This window comes from Chroicocephalus ridibundus, chromosome 7 (genome assembly GCF_963924245.1).
Source record: "Chroicocephalus ridibundus chromosome 7, bChrRid1.1, whole genome shotgun sequence".
Taxonomy (NCBI): Eukaryota; Metazoa; Chordata; class Aves; order Charadriiformes; family Laridae; genus Chroicocephalus; species Chroicocephalus ridibundus.
Window position 1 is genome coordinate 46,816,457 of NC_086290.1, and position 16,884 is coordinate 46,833,340.

At 54.7% G+C, this 16,884-nt stretch overlaps 2 protein-coding genes across 2 annotated transcripts; one reads left to right on the forward strand and one right to left on the reverse strand.

Moving 5' to 3' along the window:
• The first annotated feature begins 559 nt into the window (after window positions 1-559).
• LOC134518387 (C-C motif chemokine 4-like) lies at window positions 560-2,171 on the forward strand. The gene is made up of 3 exons (XM_063341127.1): window positions 560-690; window positions 1,185-1,296; window positions 1,687-2,171. Exons 1-3 carry the CDS (start codon window positions 618-620, stop codon window positions 1,772-1,774), a joined length of 273 nt encoding a protein of 90 aa, XP_063197197.1. The 5' UTR covers window positions 560-617; the 3' UTR covers window positions 1,775-2,171.
• An 8,085-nt stretch (window positions 2,172-10,256) lies between these two features.
• LOC134518385 (C-C motif chemokine 5-like) lies at window positions 10,257-12,447 on the reverse strand. The gene is made up of 3 exons (XM_063341125.1): window positions 12,123-12,447; window positions 11,532-11,643; window positions 10,257-10,913 (listed from the first exon to the last, which is right to left on the reverse strand). Exons 1-3 carry the CDS (start codon window positions 12,193-12,195, stop codon window positions 10,826-10,828), a joined length of 273 nt encoding a protein of 90 aa, XP_063197195.1. The 5' UTR covers window positions 12,196-12,447; the 3' UTR covers window positions 10,257-10,825.
• Window positions 12,448-16,884: the final 4,437 nt, after the last annotated feature.

The following is a 16,884-nucleotide window of genomic DNA, read 5'->3' on the forward strand; positions in this document are numbered from 1 at the left end:
ATCACTGAGGGACTGGTGTGGGCAGAGCGCTTCGGGTAGCACAGAGCCCGCAGTCCAGCTACCTCTCAGCTCCATGTGCTGCAGTTTGGCAACCTTTTATAAGCACCCGACACACCACAGCACGAGCATGCTTTGGAGCTTGCCAGGTTTTTGTTTTTTTTTTTTTTTTTTTCCTTTTTTTTTTTTTTTTTTTTTTCCAGAGTTGCATAATCTTAGGCCAACATTCTGTCTTTTGCTATACAGACTCACAGGGAAAATCCCTCCACTAATTCAGATAAATAGCTTTCCTCTTTGTGTCTGTGCCACTTGGCACATTCTAGTTTCCTTTTGATTTGCTGAAATCGAAAATGAGCACCGAGTCAGAGCTCAACATACTCGGCTCCAGTGTAAACCGTATCCCATTCTTTCTGACTTTTCTTTTTTTTTTCTCCCCCTAATTCCCTTCGGCTGTTTCACTTTCGTGACATCCTCTGTCATCATTCTGGAATTTCCACTCAGGCTTCTCCTGCTGCCTCCAGGACTCCCTATTAAAAGGGAGCTGAATCCAGCTGCTGCAGTCCGAGCCGCATCTGCCAGAGCTTCTGGTCCTGCTCCGACTGCTCTCACCCAACAGAAAGATGAAGGTCTCCGCAACCGTTCTTGCTCTTCTCCTCATTGCAGCCTCTTGCTCCCAAACTTTCTCAGGCCCAGGTGAGTCCTGCTTTTTCATTTGTGAAGGGAGAACAGATCTGAGCCTTCGCCGTCATTTCTCCGTTGAGCTCCCCTGGCAGATAACTGGCAATTTTCAGCATTTGCACCACGCTCCACTGTGCACTGAGGTCAGCTTACATGTAGGAACCCCAGAATTAGAAAATCACCCATCCATCCGTCATCCATCTGTCCAGCCATGCTGGGCTCGGGGTACTTACTCCTGGTTATAGTTTAGAGACTCCAGTCTCTGCCCTGGGGCTGGGGCAGGTGGGGAAATGAAGCTCTGAGCAAGGACTGGGTGGGAATCTCCTGTAATACCTGACAATACTGTTCCTGGCATTGGACCAAATGATCCCCAACGTCCATTTCAACCTTAATTATTCTCTAATTCCTCTCTCCCTTCCCTGCCAGCACAGCTCCCTGAGCTGACGGGCTAGCTGCTCCCGATGCACAGCCCAGCACACGCTCACGTTGTCTCTCCTTGCCTCTTCCAGTTGGATCCGACCTCCCAATCTGCTGCTTCTCTTACACACAGCACAAGCTCCCGCAGAGGCGCATCCTGCGGTATTACAGCACCAGCACCAGCTGCACCCTGCCGGCCATCGTGTAAGTACCAGCGCTGACCCCTGGGTGCAGACCAGCTGGGGCAGTGTGGGGACAGCGCTGTGGGGTGTGCGTGGGTGAGCCACCAGCTCTGCAGGGTGGCTGTGGGCACGGGGGTCTGCAGGAACAGAACAGGGTGAGGGGAACCCTAAGGGGAAAGGGCTTGCCCAGGGCGTGCCAGGGATGCTCTTGTGGGGATGCCCAGGGATGAGGAGTTGAGGAGGCAGTGTGGGAAAAGGGATGGGAGTTGGGGAAATCACAGCCAGCCACTGGTTTCAGCATCAGCTTAGGGCACAGGGGACAACCTCTTGCAGTGCCCTGAAGCTGGGGTCCAGGCTCTTCTGGGATGCAGGTCTGAGCCGAGATCTAACATGTCTCATGCCTGTTCCACAGGTTCATCACCAAGAAAGGCCGCCAGGTCTGTGCCAATCCCAGTGACACCTGGGTTCAAAGTTACCTGCAAAACTTGAAGCAGAACTGAGCAAACCAAGATGGCAAGCGTAGCTGCTGTCATGCATGGGTTGTGTCATCTTGAGCTCCTGTGATGGAGCAGGACTCTGGGGCAACAGGAGCTGCACAAGCCCACGTCGTCTGCAGGCGGCTCCAGGGGACTGCTGAAAGGCCACCACGAGACTCCTTGTGTTGGGGTGCTGCTGCTTGCCCTCGGCTTGCACAGACCGGTCTGCAACCTCATCCCTCTGCCCTGACACCTCCACCTGTGGCCTGGGAAGGCCCATGGGACTGCACCCCTATTATTCTTATATTATTTTAAATTATTTAAGAAATTATCGTATGGGTTAGGCAGTACTTTATTCTGTGGATAATAATGGTATTTATGGGAGGGTGTTCCAGAGTCTCAGTGTTGGATGATGGGTGGCCCTGGCTTACATGTGTGAAATCATGATTCTGGAGAATAAAGAATTTGGACGAAACCTCTTCTTCTCTCCCTTTATGTGCCTCTGTGGTATTCACCTCACCCTGAGCCTATCTGCACACTCTATATGGCATGTGATGATGGGAAATGGTTTGAGGGAAAACCATAAAGTTTCCGTACTGCAGACTCATCAATATCCTCCGATACCTCACTCCCCCACCACATACACCCCCGCCTCCCACATCCTCTGCAGAATTAGACATCTTAGATATGGGTCTTTTACACCTGAATATGCTCTCCACACACCCCAGGCACACCCCGTGTGCTTGCTTGCCGCTCCCAGCCCCACACGCCGCACCCCAAGCTGGTCCCTGGGTGCAATGGAGTGGTGACGGGACACGTCGCTGTCAGGGGTAAAATCTGCCAGAGGCTTTGAGAGGGGGAGCAGGGAGAGCAGCTCACAGTCAGATGGGAGGAAGGAGAGGGCATGGAGCTGCTGCAGTGCTGGGGCTGCCCTGGGAGCTGGCAAGTACCCGGGGTTCGTGGGTTGCTTGTCCGCCCTCGTGCCGAGGGTGCTGGGGCGCAGAGCAGGGCTAGTTCCCTGCCCGTACCCAGCCTGTGAGCCATCACTGCCAGATGAGCAGTGGCGTTTCCCAGCACAAAGCCCACAGGCACCCATATGTGCACTGTCAGCGGCCCCGCGGCGTCTCTCCTCCCACGGATCCGCTCCTCCAAGACATCACCGTGTCCCTGCCCGCCGGCCCCTGCGTGCAGTCGGGTCCTGCAGAGCCCGTCAGCGCTGCCTGGAGAGGGGCAGGGACCCCAGCTTTCCTTCTGACCACCCCAATGGGGGGTTGTTCCTCATTTTTCCACCTGTAAAACAAAGGGAAGGGTACAGCTATGCTGCAGAGGTAAAACCCCCCCCCAGCAAACCTGCTGCGGTCATTCCCCAGACCTGGCTTTGCATGGGAACATGAATGGGAGGGAGCAGGTCCCAAGGGTAAAAGCCCATGGCAATCGTGCTCAGAACTCCTCTGCTTCTGCACACTGAGAAGAAATGTCCCCAACAGCACGGTCACCCAGAGCTGACCTGGCCTGGCAGCCATCCGGTTCCAGTCGGTATTTCTTCTTCCTAATGAAAAGCAGCCTTTCTGTTATTGTTTCATTATTTCCTGCAGCTATACAGCAGAGTTGGCAACCCCAAGGCTGGGAAAGCACCTCCACGTTGTCTTGTGATTTCCCTCCCGCCTTGTGTTTTCCAGGTTGAGGAGCTGGCTGCAGGCAGGAGGGCTCATGGGGCATGCAAGGAGCAACATCCCAGCAAAGGGCACACCCAGCCCAGCACCATGCTGTGTCCCGGGAGACGGTGCCGGTGACGGCTCCTCTCCAGCTCCCACGTGTAGGGCTCCTCTCCAGCTCCACAGGGACAGCTCCTGACCACTCTGCTGGGAGGATGCTTTGGGAAAGGTACAGGATACCCCCGAGTACATCCCGACCCCCCCACGCCTGCTGCACGCTCAGTTGCCTTTTGTGCTGAGACGGCGAGTTTGGTGTTGCAGAGGAACAGCAGAATAGTCCCTGATCTGGGGCTCCGCGTGCTGCGAGGGGACGGAGGATGTGAGAGGGAAGGCTGGGGGGGGCAGTCTGAGGTTTACTCCAGGGTCAATGGACAGGCTGGAGAGGCAGGAGGACTCGGAGCTGCAGCCGACTCTTCTCTGGACAGTCCCTGGCCAGGAGCCCAGATGCATGTGGGAATTTCCCTCTCCAGCCTTTCTGGTTTTGGTTTCCTTCCTGAAGCTCCAGGAGCAGCAGCCAAGAAGGGAGAGATACTGCTGAATCCAGGGGATGTATTGCCTGCTCTTGATGGTCCTACTTGGAGGCTTGGGGCAGCAGCAGCAGCCCTTTCTTGCCTGCTGCACAGAAATCTGCAAGAGATGGCTTGGCTATAAATCAGTCCCTGGCCCCAACACCCTTCTCCATGTCAGTCCTGACAGCCCAGCACTCCATTTCCTGCAGGTTTCTTTGCTCTGCAAGCACTTCAGGGGCACCTGTCCTGCAAAATGGGGTGCGAGTTGGGATGGGCTCCATCATGAGACTGTGTGTGGGACATGGGGCGCAAACGTGGAGCAAGGTATCAAGCCGTGAGATCCGAGTCAGGACTCAGCAAGGCCAAGTGGTTCACCAGCCAGACCTGAGCCAAAGGAATGAAATTCCAGTGGAGAGGCAAGGGCAGAGTTCAGCTCCCCAGCTGCCTGCTGGAAGGTTGCTCAGCCATCAGGCTTCTCATGTACTTACAGAGGAGGCCAAAAGCCAAGGCCAGATGCTCCCATGGGGCCTGGAAGGTTGATTCGCTGAACCCCATGAACCACAGGCTTTTCCTTCACTGTCTGCTATGGAAGAAGACACCTAGAAGGTCAGGAGACCCTCATGGTGCCATGGGCAAAGGGGCTGATAGCCCAGTTCTCTCTGGTCTTTTTGAGAGCATGAACCCTGGGGCTGTCCCCTTTGTCCCAGGGAAGCTGGGAGCAGCCCTGGGAAGGGAGGTGAGCCATGTGGACCTTCAGAACCAATGGCTGCAGACCCAATGCTGTCTCCCTGTTGGCCCCTGTTCCTAACCTGATTCTGTAGCTGCTCCTAACCTGATTCTGTAGCTGCTCCCTCCATCAGCCCCTGCAGGGCAGTTCTAACCTCCTTTTGGTCTCGGAGGTTCTTCTCAACACGAGAAGTGCGGTTGTGGTTATTTCTAGCCGACGTTGCTGAAGTACCTGTTATATTAAGGGATGTACATCCTGACATGGCCTCCCCCTGTAGCTCTTTGATAGCTGATGGCTTGAACTTGGCCTCACGGCTCAGCCTCTTTGAGTTCTGTCTTTCTAACTTACACTGATCTACATTCCAGTGTTCTACATGTTCTGACAGCTCTAAGTCACTCAAGAAGCCTTTCTCCTAAATCCACACATTTATATGTCCCATCACTGGTGCTTTCCTGTGGAAAGTGGGGACTGGATGGATCAGTGCTAAGCATGACCAAGGTCCATACGTCTGCTTAGCTCCTGATGGGAACATGAAGGTCTCTGTTTGAACCTTATTGCTCTCCCTGTTGCTGCCTGCTGTCCCAAATCCTGCTCTGCTCTGGGTGAATCCACCTCTGTCTTTGGATTGGTTTTTCCTCTCCTGGAGGAAGAAGAGCTCATGATGATGACATGTAATGCTTGAGGAACAGGCATGACCTGCTCTGACTCCTTGGTCTGGAGCATGACATGCTGGGAGCTCTTATTCTCTGCTGACCATACACATCCACGTTGTGTCCTCTCCTGGTGATATGGATTCAGTCCTGCACCCCAGATGTCTCCATCTGTCCCTGACACAGCTGTGTGGTGCTTCACATACACTTGTCAGAAGACTTCCAGGAAATACGTGAAGGACTATTTCTACACCACCAGCAGGTCCCAGCAGCCAGCTGTTGTGTGGGTACAGGCTCTTGCCCATGCAGGAAGCTTTTGGCTCAGCCACACAGATCTTTCGTCCTCTTGGGACCAAGAGTGGGACTTGTTGGGGTGTTATCTGGGATTGGCCATCTCTCAGTCCTGGCAAGGAGAGATGCTTTCCCGTTGCAAGAAGAAGGCTGAGAAGGACCTGTCGATGCTGACGCTGGGATGATCCCCGTGGAGGGAGGATGAGAGGTTGTTCCTGGCACCCTGTGAGTGCAGCCAACCCAGCACAGCTGAGAAAGCACTCCCAGGCGAGGTGCTTGGTATGCAGCAGAGAAATACCCAGAAGGTGCCTGTCCCAGGAGACACCAACCCCACGCGCTGCGGTGGCCACTTGGATCTGTGGTCTCCCTGCCTGCGGGAGTCAGTGGCAAGTTGAGGCAGAGCCAGGAGTCTGACCCAGGGACCTTCTCTGGTTTCTCAGCACCTCCCCTTGTCTGGCTGCCCTCACACCAGACAAGAGTCACAAAAAGGACATTCCCCAGCCCTGCTGTGACACTGCAGCTCTGGCAGTGCATCCCTTCCCCACCACAAAGGTTTCCTGGTCCTCCCCACTTCCCAGCTTCATCACCAGGAAGAAACACCAGGTCTGTGCTGACCCTGACGCCATCTGGGTGAAGGTATTTGTGAACTTTTTGGGGGACACACTGAGATGGCCACCCCCGCCTGGTCCCCCAGTGCTCCAGGACCTGGGAGCCCCGGGGCCATTCCCAGCTTCTTCCACTTCTCCTGCAAAGGAATGATTTCAGTGTAATGGACCAAAATCCTCAGGGTCCTGTGCGCAGGGCAGCAGGACCTGTGGCCCCAGTGAGGAGTGCTGGCCCCTTCAGCCCACCCCACCCAGCCTGACTCTGCAAAGCCGAACTCGCGTTTCCCCATCTGTAAGGGAGGGCTAGCAATGCTTAAAAGCTTTCTGTGAAGTACTCAAGGAGCCACTGTATGAAAGCAAACCAACATGATTATTTGATTATTCTCACGTTCGGAAAGACCTGACTGATTTTTATATCCCTTCCCTGCTTCCCTCCGCTGCGGGGCTGTGTCCCAGCGTCCCCTTGCCTCCTGCCACAGTGGGCTGTGCCGGAGCTGCTTTTCAGGGATGCCAAACAGCAGCTTGTCCCTCTCCCCTCTTGCTGAGCTACCTGCCCAGCCTGCAGAGCATCTGGGCTCCTTTGAGAGCTAAACCTTGGGCCACCGCCTTCTGCCTTGAGGGAATGGGCATTTCAGGTGTGCTGTTTAATTAGCAATTTTCACCCTTATTCTGTAGACATGGTTTTATGCTGTCTTTAAGGAATAAAGCATTCTGCTCGTAATGCCTGTCTCCATCATAGAGCTTGGATGGACCTCCTCCCTGATGCACAGGCTTCCCCTTCCCACTCACCCCCAGCAGAGTGGTCCTTTTGGGACCCCCAAACCCTACTCTCCACAGCCGAGACCCCTGGATGCACAGGGGAAGGTGTGGGGACCCAGCCATGAGCTGTTTGGGATGGAGCTGGTCCCTGGCTCCCTGTGGAGCACATTGTCCCCCGTCTCCTCCTGCCAAGTCCTTGTTCACTCTGTAAGGCTTCTGTCAGGGCGGGCTGTGGGGTAGCACTCCTGTCCCCCAGCGCCTCTGCCTGTAAATCCCACTGACCTGACAGGGCTCTTCTCATCCCAGACCAAAGCACTGGGATCCCTTCCTCCACTGCATCCTCCCTCCCCCTCCTCTGCCCCTGTCCTCTGCTCCCATCCTCCCAGCTCCCTGTATCTCCTTGGTGCCCTGCAGCCACCCCTCAGCACCCACCTCCGCTCCACTGCACCTTTCCTCCCCATCCCCAGGGACAGCCACCCTCTTCTGCCTGGGGCTGTGCCACCTTGTGCCCCATCACCAAGGATCTGGGACCCCCTCCATCCCTGAGAACCCCTCCATCCCTTGGGACCCTTAGGACCCCCTCCATCCCTGAGACTCCCTCCATCCCTGGGACCACTGGGACCCCCTCCATCCCTGAGACTCCCTCCATCCCTTGGGACCCTTAGGACCCCATCCATTCCTGAGACCCCCTCCATCCCTGGACAGTTGGGACACCCTCCATCCCTGAGACCCCCTCCATTCCTGGGACCACTGGGACACCCTCCATCCCTGAGACCTCCTCCATCCATGGGACCATTGGGACACGCTCCATCCCTGAGATGCCCTCCATTTCTGGGACTCTTGGGATCCCCTCCACCCCTCAGTACCCCTCAGCACAGGCAGGTGCCATGACAGGATGCAGGAACAAGATCAGCTCAGGTTGTGACACCAGCTCTTTGTGCACAGATATCTCAGGGCTCCCTGTCAAGTCCCACTCTCAGTAAAGAGGGGGGGTAAGTGACTTCAGATTCGTAAATTCTCAACTCCATTTATTAGCTTACCAAAATGGTTAGTATGGGTCTTAACAAGTCCACGATAGTTGGTTAGGTATATAACAAATTATGGCAAATGGTGAGGTATGCATTCTATTAGTTAGCAACAGTTATATGACAAATTAGGATACTTAAGGTCATTACTTAACAACTCTAACCATTAATTACTCTAATCCCTACTTAACAACTCTAAAAGAAAAGAGAAAAACCAAGGGGCAGAGAAGAGAATAGATAGAAGGAAAAGATAAAGATGAAGAGTTCACCAACCCAAGTTCCAGCATTGAGCCAGCTGAAACCTGGGGTGGGGGTGTGTCTTGTAGGAGCAATCTTCTGTGTGTCCCCCTCAGGGGCACTTGTTTTCCCCTTTTGTGTTTGCTGAATTAGCAGGGTCCACCTCCCTTGCCGAGGACAGCCTCGTCTCAGGTGTCTCCCTTCTCCCAGGTGACGTGTAGCATGATTTGGGTGGAGAGATGAGTGCCATGGTCATACATGTTTAGCAGGATCTTTATAATCTTCATTAGCATATGCAGGGTGTGCGCTTTCACATGCATTTTGCGGATAATGAAGCAAAGGTCACTCATCGGACACAATGGCCTTGAGAACCGAGAACTAGCAAGCTCACCACATGAGTGGCAGAACTAACTTGTCTTCACAAGATGGTTCTCCCACACCTTCAGGCACCAGAAGTGTGAGCCTTATCAGTTCTTTGAAGACCAGGACTGCATTATTTATTTCCTTGCGAGCATTCGAGGCGTTCCATTGAAGGCTTGGAGGGTCTCCTGCCCCCCGGCAGGGAATTTACAGTCTGTCCCTTACACTCCCTCCGCTACCTGCTCTCGCTGGGAGGACGCTCTGCCAACTCAGCCTGGCAGAGTGGGGTCTACCACGGCTGCAAAGGCCCCTTGCTGACCCCAGCCTCATGGCTGGGGCAGCCCCCTCCTCTCTGGGGACCCTCATCCTGGGCACTGAGAGCCTCCCACGTGGCCCTTGGGCTCTGCGAGGTTTCTGCACCCATTCCCTGCACCGACACAGGCAGCTGCTGCTGGGGATGGAGTCCCAGGCTGTGGAGAGCCCCAGGAGCGGCAGGTGAGAGCTCTGGTCTCGGGTCCTGCCAGAAATAGAGATTTTGAGGCAATTCAAAAGGAGCTGCAGTAGGAAATGTTGGTTAATAAACAGGGAGGCCTGTGGAGAGGTGGTGATGAGCAAGGGGAGAACAGGAGACAACCGGAGCATTTGCAGACCGTTGTGGTACCAGTGGGCTTGGGGGTGTTTTACGGACTCTATATCTCACACTGGTTTGCTAGCCCCGAATTATGGAGAATCATTTGTTGCTAGCAATGAGGGGGGGAGCTGAGAAATTATTCCCAGGGGTGATGAGTAGCTCGTTTTGTGGTGGAAAATGTTCTGGGAGGTGAAGTTCTGACATGCACGAGCTGCCAGGTGGGGATACTCTTGGCCGAGGGGTGATGCAAAAGCTTCTGAGCTTTTGCTTCAGACAGCTCTGAAGATGACAGCACAGAGAGCAAAGGTCTCCGTCACCCCCACAGAGCTTCAGCAGCAGACCCGGCAGTTTCATTCTCTAGCCACAAAAATATCAACTAGTTTTAAATGCAAACCATAGGCTGATAGTTTTGTCATCAAAACCATCAAACCATAGGCTGATACTTTTGTCGGTTTTACTTGGTGCAAAAGATCTCTTGTGCTTTTTTAAACCAAATTGGTGTTTTCTTCCCAAAGCAGCTGAAGAAAAGCAGATAACTGGCGTGTGTCTTTTGCAGGAGAGCGCTAACAGCGTACCCAGAGCTGAGCACAGCTCAGGCTGCATCCCCAGAGGAGCCTGTGCTGGGGACGTGGTCCCGGCTGGCCAGCCCTGAGCCACTCGAGACGCCACTGCACCCCTACCCTGTGATTTCCAGTGGGTCCAGCTCCACCAGCTCCTGATATGATGGGGAGAAAGGGCTGGGGGAAGAGGGCTGGGGAGAGGCTGGGAGGGAGCAGCCCTGGGAGGTGCTGGAGTCGTGATGGGGCCACTGCTGCCGCGGTGGTGGGAGCAGGGAGGTGATGCGGAAGGGGAAGGCTTTTAGGGCTAAGGAGGCTGAGGCATTTACAGCCAGGAAGTTGGGACTCTTCCCATGCCTCTCCCAGAATAGTTGTAGCGGGGTCCTATTGGCCCCATTTTTTCAGGCAGGAGGAGAAAAAGGGAGAAGCCTCTTCCAGAGCTGACACAGAGAGAAAAAATCTTTATTCTTTGGCACCAGCAAGAGACAGCGTTTTGAGAACAAGGCTGAACAATGTGGTTCCACAATAAGCATCGTGTAAGTAACCGGCGTACCACTTCCTTGGCTAAGGAGACAGATTTGACTCACAGCATCCACCGTACCATGGCAAAATTCAGCCATCCGACTTGGAAGTCAACCTGGCTTTACATGACAGCACTTATACCCAGTTTTGACAGACCGCTTCCCACAAATAGCTCTGGGGGTAAAATCCCCCTCCCATTCTAGCAGCAGAGGCACAAGGAGGGGACAGTTTAGCCACATGTCACGCAGCAGACTACGCCAAGATGGGTCTGCAAGGCCAGGAGGTCCCCAGCATCACAGTTGCCCGTAAGGGTGGCTAAATGACGGTGGAAAAATGACACCTTTGCAAGACAAGAGGAACTTCAGGAGTCCCAAGGTGGCTCAGCAGGTCCTGGCGCTCAGCAGCAGGATTTCTAGGTCTGTGCCGAGATTCTGCTGGATGGTCTTGCAGGACTTCTCCAGGGCAGAGACCTCTCAGCTCCCAGCGCTCACTGCAGCTCCAGGGCATTCACATATTCCTTCACCCATCTGGCATCAGGGTTAGCACACACCTGCCGCTCCTTCCTGGTGATGAACCTGTCAAATCAGGCAGGGAGTTGTTACAGCCCCGGAGGGGGATAGGGACATGAGGGCCTTGGGTCGCCTCCTGGGCACATGCTGACCTGCCCTGTGACCAGGGCTAGCTCTCAAGGGGATCATCTCCCCTCCAGGCTCCCATCCCACAAACCCTCAAGCATCAGGGGGCTGCAGAGCCTGCTAAAACCCAGAGGGCAGGGAGAGAGCAAGGTTCCCTGGAAGAACCCCTCCATGCTCAGATGTTCTTGGCCATGTTCAGTGCGGAAGTGAGTCTGGATGCAGGGTGGGGGTGGTTGGCATACCGGGTGCAAGTCTTGCAGGTGGCACATTATGTGCATTGGGCTCCTGACCACTGGGAGGTCCTGCTGGCTACACAGGGACCTCCTTCCCACACCTTATTCCCAGCACCTGTATAGTTCAAGGAGACGAAGGAGACCACCAGTTTCTCAGCTGAGGAGGATGAGTGCTCACGTGCTGCACATGGGACCCATGGTGGCTGCCCCCTTCCCTTACTCCAGGTACGGACCCTCATGCTCTTGGCCCCATTGGATGCGAAGCAAAGAGCCCACAGGCTGGCAGAGCCTCTCCTCAGAGCCCAGAGCAGAAGCTGGTACTTACACAACTGCTGGCTGTGAACACTTGCTGCTGGTGTAGAAATAATCCTTCACATGACTCTGGGGCAGCTTTCGCAAAGTGTAGCTGAAGCAGCACACAGTTGCATCAGCTCCAACTGGAAGAGATCAGAAAAGCCAGCATGAGTCTATCACTCGATAAACTGACCATTTCCCAGCTGAGAGCATGGGCAACTATCCCCTTAGTCAGCTGTGGAGGCCTCTTCTCTTCCTGTTTCCCCAGAAAGTCATCAAGAAATTGCTGTGAACACCAAAGCTTAATTAAAGCCATCGCTAGGATTGCTTGTTAAATGTTTTGCACTTGCTTCCAATGGTAAAAATCCCTTCAGCCACACCGGGACCACTCCTAAAGCTCAGCAACAAAATCAGGGGAGGCGAAACCTGAAAACTTTGATACTTATCAGTAAAATTCACCCCTAAGATAAAAGGATGCTGGAAAGGAAGACCAGAAAACAGGAGAAGCTATTCACATGGGTTTCCAACCATTGCAGCTAACCTTTTCCAGTTCTACTTCAAAATTACTGCTGGTCAGAGTAAAAACCCACCCCAAGAGAGCAGAGAGAGATGCCGTACTCACATGGAGCAGGAGAGGCCTGAGAAAAGAGGGCAACGATGAGGATGATGGAGATACACGCTGCGGAGACCTTCATTGTGGACGGGGATGAGCTGTGAGGACAGAGGCAGGACCAGGGCAGATTCCTCCTGTGTCTGAGGTGAGGTGCTGGCTTTTTATAAGGACGATGGCCGGCCCCGTCAGTCAGTTTCAAGGCAAACTCCCGGAGTTTCCGAAGCGTAACAGAGCTGATGTCATGGCACCTTTGCCTCAGAAACGTCTGAAAAAAAGGAAGCAGCAGGTCTAGGAAATACCAGAATAGCCTTTAGTGCGAGGTGCAGTAAGTCTGAGCAAATCGGCACCCACATGAGGGCTATACTGACCAAGACAGGATATGAAACCACCCTTCGCACTTCGATTCACCTACACGACAGCAGTACTCAGCAAACTCATCTCAGCATCCTCCCTGAAGGACCAGGAGGACCTCAGCTCAGTCTCCTTTTCCCTGAGGATCACCTTATCCTTGAGGATCAAGGTGCTCAGGCCTTCAAAATCGCTTGGGGACAGTGCAGGTCCAGATGGGGGGGCCTTGCTCCCGTGGTGGGTTTGGGACATGCAGGGGGGCAATGGGGGCAGCAGGCGTGCTCTGACCTCTGCTGCCTGTGCAGGCAGCAAGGATGGATGGCACCCTGGAGATTGGTTGTAGATCTGGGCTGGCAGTCTTGGCACCATAAAAAACTAAATCCTCAATGCTGTGCTTCCAGTATGGAGCTCAGGACCTCTGAACCCTTCCTAACACACCCCAGCATCAGCCGGGAAGGGGAGTGCTTGCCTGGGAAGCCCAATTCGGTGGTCTGACCCTACAAATACCATCTTTTTCCCAGAGACACGGGGCAAACACAAGTGCCAGCATGGGTTTGGTATGAGGTGGGATGCAAAAGACAGAGCAGGAGGTTCCCCTGCCCGGGGAATGGAGGGGGACCAGCTCTCGTCCAAATGCACGCCCCCATCCCCTTGTGCTCGCTCACGGTCATGGAGCTGCCCAGAGCCCCCCGGAACTGCCCTTGCCATGAGGCGATGGGCTCCCCAGGATGCCCCAGGGAGCATTTCCCCTTTCTCCACCTGCCTTTTCTCTGCAACAGGCACTAAATTTGCCAGCTCACAGCATTGTGGTTACTCCGGGTATTTTCATGCCCGGCTCCAAGTGACATCTGCTGTTCACGAGGCACCACGCGCTCCTCTCCCCGGGATTTCCTCACTGCCCCGCGGCCCCAGTAATGCAGCGGGGACCACAGGGCAGCGCTGCTCTGCTCCCGCTCTCCCTCTCACCCACCACACTGCATGGGTCTGTGCGAGGCCCTTGGAGACCTCCTTGTGTCTGGGTCTATTTGGGCTGCCTCTCCAGTGTCTCCTCCACCGCAGTGTCCCCACAGGTGGGGACCAGTACTGTAGGAGGGTCCCCATGGGCTGTGCCAGGGATCCTGCTGGGGTGGGCAGGAGCCCATGTCTTTCCCAAGTCCTCCCAGGAGCCATCCTCATGGGGCTGGGGGTTCTGGTGTCCTGAGGACGCTGTGGATGTTCAAAAGCATGTGAAGAACCTGGAGCTGAACCAGGTGATTGTCTTCTATCTAAAGGGAGGGTGGCAAGAGGATGGGGCTAGACTCTGTGGTGCCCGGTGACAGGACAAGGGGCAGTGGACACAAGCTAGAACACTGGAAATTCTGTCTGAACTTGAGGAAAAACTTCTTTATTTTGACGGTGGTAGAGCCCTGGCACAGGCTGCCCAGAGAGGTGGTGGAGTCTCCGTCTCTGGAGACATTCCAAACCCGCCTGGACGCGTTCCTGTGCCACCTGCTCTGGGTGACCCTGCTCTGGCAGGGGGTTGGACCGGATGATCTCCAGAGGTCCCTTCCCACCCCGACCATTCTGTGATTCTGTCATTCTGTGACTGACACCATGGGGTTGTCACAAACACGAGCTGGATTCATTTTGGGGCAGCACAGCAAAGTGCTAGCAGGTACTCAGGCTTTGCAAGGGACAAAATCTCAGCTGGAATTTTCCAAGGGACATCCTACTCTCACAGATGGGGAGAGGGATTATTTGTTGCTACTGCTGTGTTGCATGTATTCCAGTACTGCAATTATCCCACTCTTCTGGCTAATTTATTTATGTACTGCTTGTGCCCAGATCCACGTAGGGGTGCACAGCAGGGCAATGTGTCTCAGCCTCGTCTCCTCCCTTTAACAGCAATTGCATTTTGTACTGAGGCTTGACCTGTCTCTGCTGCCCCAAGGCTGATCCTGGGGCTGAGACTTCTCTTTTTGGAGGAGCAGTGTCTGTAGAAAGTAAGTTTTTATATCCCCACCACCTGCCTCACCACATGGCCCCGCACGCTCCTGGACTCCAACATGGAGCTCCTGGGCTGCGTGGCTTCCTTGTGCCATTTGGTGGGGTCACTCATCTCCCCTTCCTCTGCCATCACCAACTGAGACCATCCTGCTATGGGACATGCAAGTGAACCTGGTTTGGTGTGCCCAGATCTGCTGGCAGAGAAAAGAACTGTTACTGTTTATGGCAAAATATCTGACAGGTCCAGATAAAGATCTAAGAAACCACAGAGTCATACTGACGCTTCCCCAACCGCAAGGCTGCCGGAGCTCGTGCTCTGTTAGAGCTTGTAAAGTCAACCGAAACCATAACATCTGCATATCTTTCTGAAAGCGCAGGGTGACTGTGCCTCAGCCCAGCACAGCTCCCTGTTCCCCGACCTGACGTGCCCAAGGATGGCACAGTCCCCTGTGACCATTGCACAGCCCAGCTTTGCCCCTCACACGGGGGGTTTGGCCCTATGCAGGTTTTTGGAGGCGTATTCTTCAGCCCTGACCATCACGGCAGAGATGCCAGAGTGTTGCAGAATCGCAGAATGGTTTGGGTTGGAAGGGACCTTAAAGATCATCTAGTTCCAACCCCCTGCCAGGGGCAGGGACACCTCCCACTAGAAAGGTGTTGGAAAGATGCCAGACCATTCATGGTGGCTCCATCCTTACTCCACGTCAGCTCTTGCAGGAGGGTGACACTCCTCCCTGCTCTCCTCCTGGTCCTGCTCTGCACTCCTCCAAAGCTACCCGCTGCCTCCCTCTGCCCTCTTCTGCTCACTGCAATGCGGCTCCCCAGGTGGTGGCAAAGGCTGTGGCCAGCAGCTGGGATCTACCAGGCATTGCAGAGAAACCTGGGCAGAGATTGGGGCACCGTGGGGACAAGGGAGCTGGCTGCCAGATGTCCCACGGTCACCCCAGACCATGTCATGGAAGGGCCGCAGCAGGGACCATGTGGACCGTGCTGGGGTTCGGCCTCAGATGGAGAGGGGAGCTGCTCTGGCCATTTTAGGGAGCTGCACAGTACCAGACAAGCCACGAGGAGGTTTCCCCACTCTGTGTGCACTGACCCCTGCAAGTCAGAGATATTTTTCTCTCTGTCCATTTACTTCTCCTCCCAACCACACATGAGCATCCAAGGAGCACCAGGCCCTCTGCCGTCGTCTGTGGGAAATGTTCCTGGAGCCCTTTCATTCATCTCCATCTCACGCAGGCTGGTCCATCTGCTGAGAAGCCCTGCAGTGCTTCCTGCTGCCTGCCCAAGTGCACGGGTCGGGGTGCACACAGCCTGGGGCAGGCAGGACCCCTGGGCACCCCTATGGGTGTCATCCTCTCTGTCAGCATTCATTCCCCTGGGGTCTGAACCCCTGTTGTGGTTTGGGCAACCCTCAAACCAGGACATCTCTGCTGTGCTGGGTGCTGTACTGTCGCCTTGAGCCCTGGGCTCTCCCCTGTTGTCCTGCTCATGCTGGTAGCAACCACCTGGGGAGTGGGGGCCCATTTCAAGTCCCTCTCCATCTTCCTATTCAGCAGAAAGCCTCTTTTATAGGAGGGGAGCGCAGGTGGTAGGGGAGTAGTCTGCTTTTGGTTTTGCCCCAGCGTGACTTAGCCTCTTTTATATTTTTTTTTTCTCTTAAGTGCAGTGTATCCTTAAGTCTTATTTTCTTAAATGAAATGTATGGGGCCAAGGAAACAGGCCATGTGTGGTATGCAGAGCAAGGCTGGGGGGATCACAGGTGCCACTGCTGCAGGATGCCTGGGCGATACCTGCACATCGCTGCCGCCCGTGACTCCCACCCAGCGCCCCCGGCAGTGCAGCTCCCCGGGCACGCTGCCCAACCAGGGCCCGCTTCCTTCTGAGGGGTCAACAAAGGCGAAAGTGTCTGCTCCCTCAGAAGGTCTCGCTGCAAACTGGGTTCACCTACTCTTCGCAGCTCCAGATGAAGTCTCAAAAGCTGGCCCCAACTGGCTGTTTTCCCCTAGAAAAACAAGGTGCAAATGTTACGGTAAAACCAGTAGGAATGGGGACTGCAGACAGTCCCTCTACCAGCACAAAGGCTGAGAACGCGGTTTCCCCTGAACAGAGAAGGCTCTGCTGACAACTATCAGCCTGCACCTACACTGTTCTGCTTCTCCTGAGGTGACCACGGGGAAACCCTGGCTGTGCACCCACTGGGAGTCAGGGTTGTTGTGTCCATGAAGCTGGATCGCCTGCGCCCAGTGTGATGTCTGTCACGTGAGCCCAGCAATGGATAGCAGCACAAATGGGGTCCATGCTCCATCATCAGCAGAACTGAACCTCCCTGGTGAAACCTCAGGGGACTGCTAAGTCTTTTCTTGAACCATTGGCCACCGTCATCATCCCGAAACCTGCCTTCGGTGATGATCAAAGTCCTGGCATAGCCACCTCC

Coding starts and splice junctions, on each gene's coding strand:
- LOC134518385 (XM_063341125.1), bottom strand. CDS start 12,195: ATGAAGGTCTCCGCAGCGTGTATCTCCATCATCCTCATCGTTGCCCTC. Junction 11,644..12,122: donor TCAGGCCTCTCCTGCTCCAT/GTGAGTACGGCA, acceptor GATCTCTTCCAG/TTGGAGCTGATGCAACTGTG. Junction 10,914..11,531: donor TGTTCACAGCCAGCAGTTGT/GTAAGTACCAGC, acceptor CTGATTTGACAG/GTTCATCACCAGGAAGGAGC.
- LOC134518387 (XM_063341127.1), top strand. CDS start 618: ATGAAGGTCTCCGCAACCGTTCTTGCTCTTCTCCTCATTGCAGCCTCT. Junction 691..1,184: donor CCAAACTTTCTCAGGCCCAG/GTGAGTCCTGCT, acceptor TGCCTCTTCCAG/TTGGATCCGACCTCCCAATC. Junction 1,297..1,686: donor TGCACCCTGCCGGCCATCGT/GTAAGTACCAGC, acceptor CCTGTTCCACAG/GTTCATCACCAAGAAAGGCC.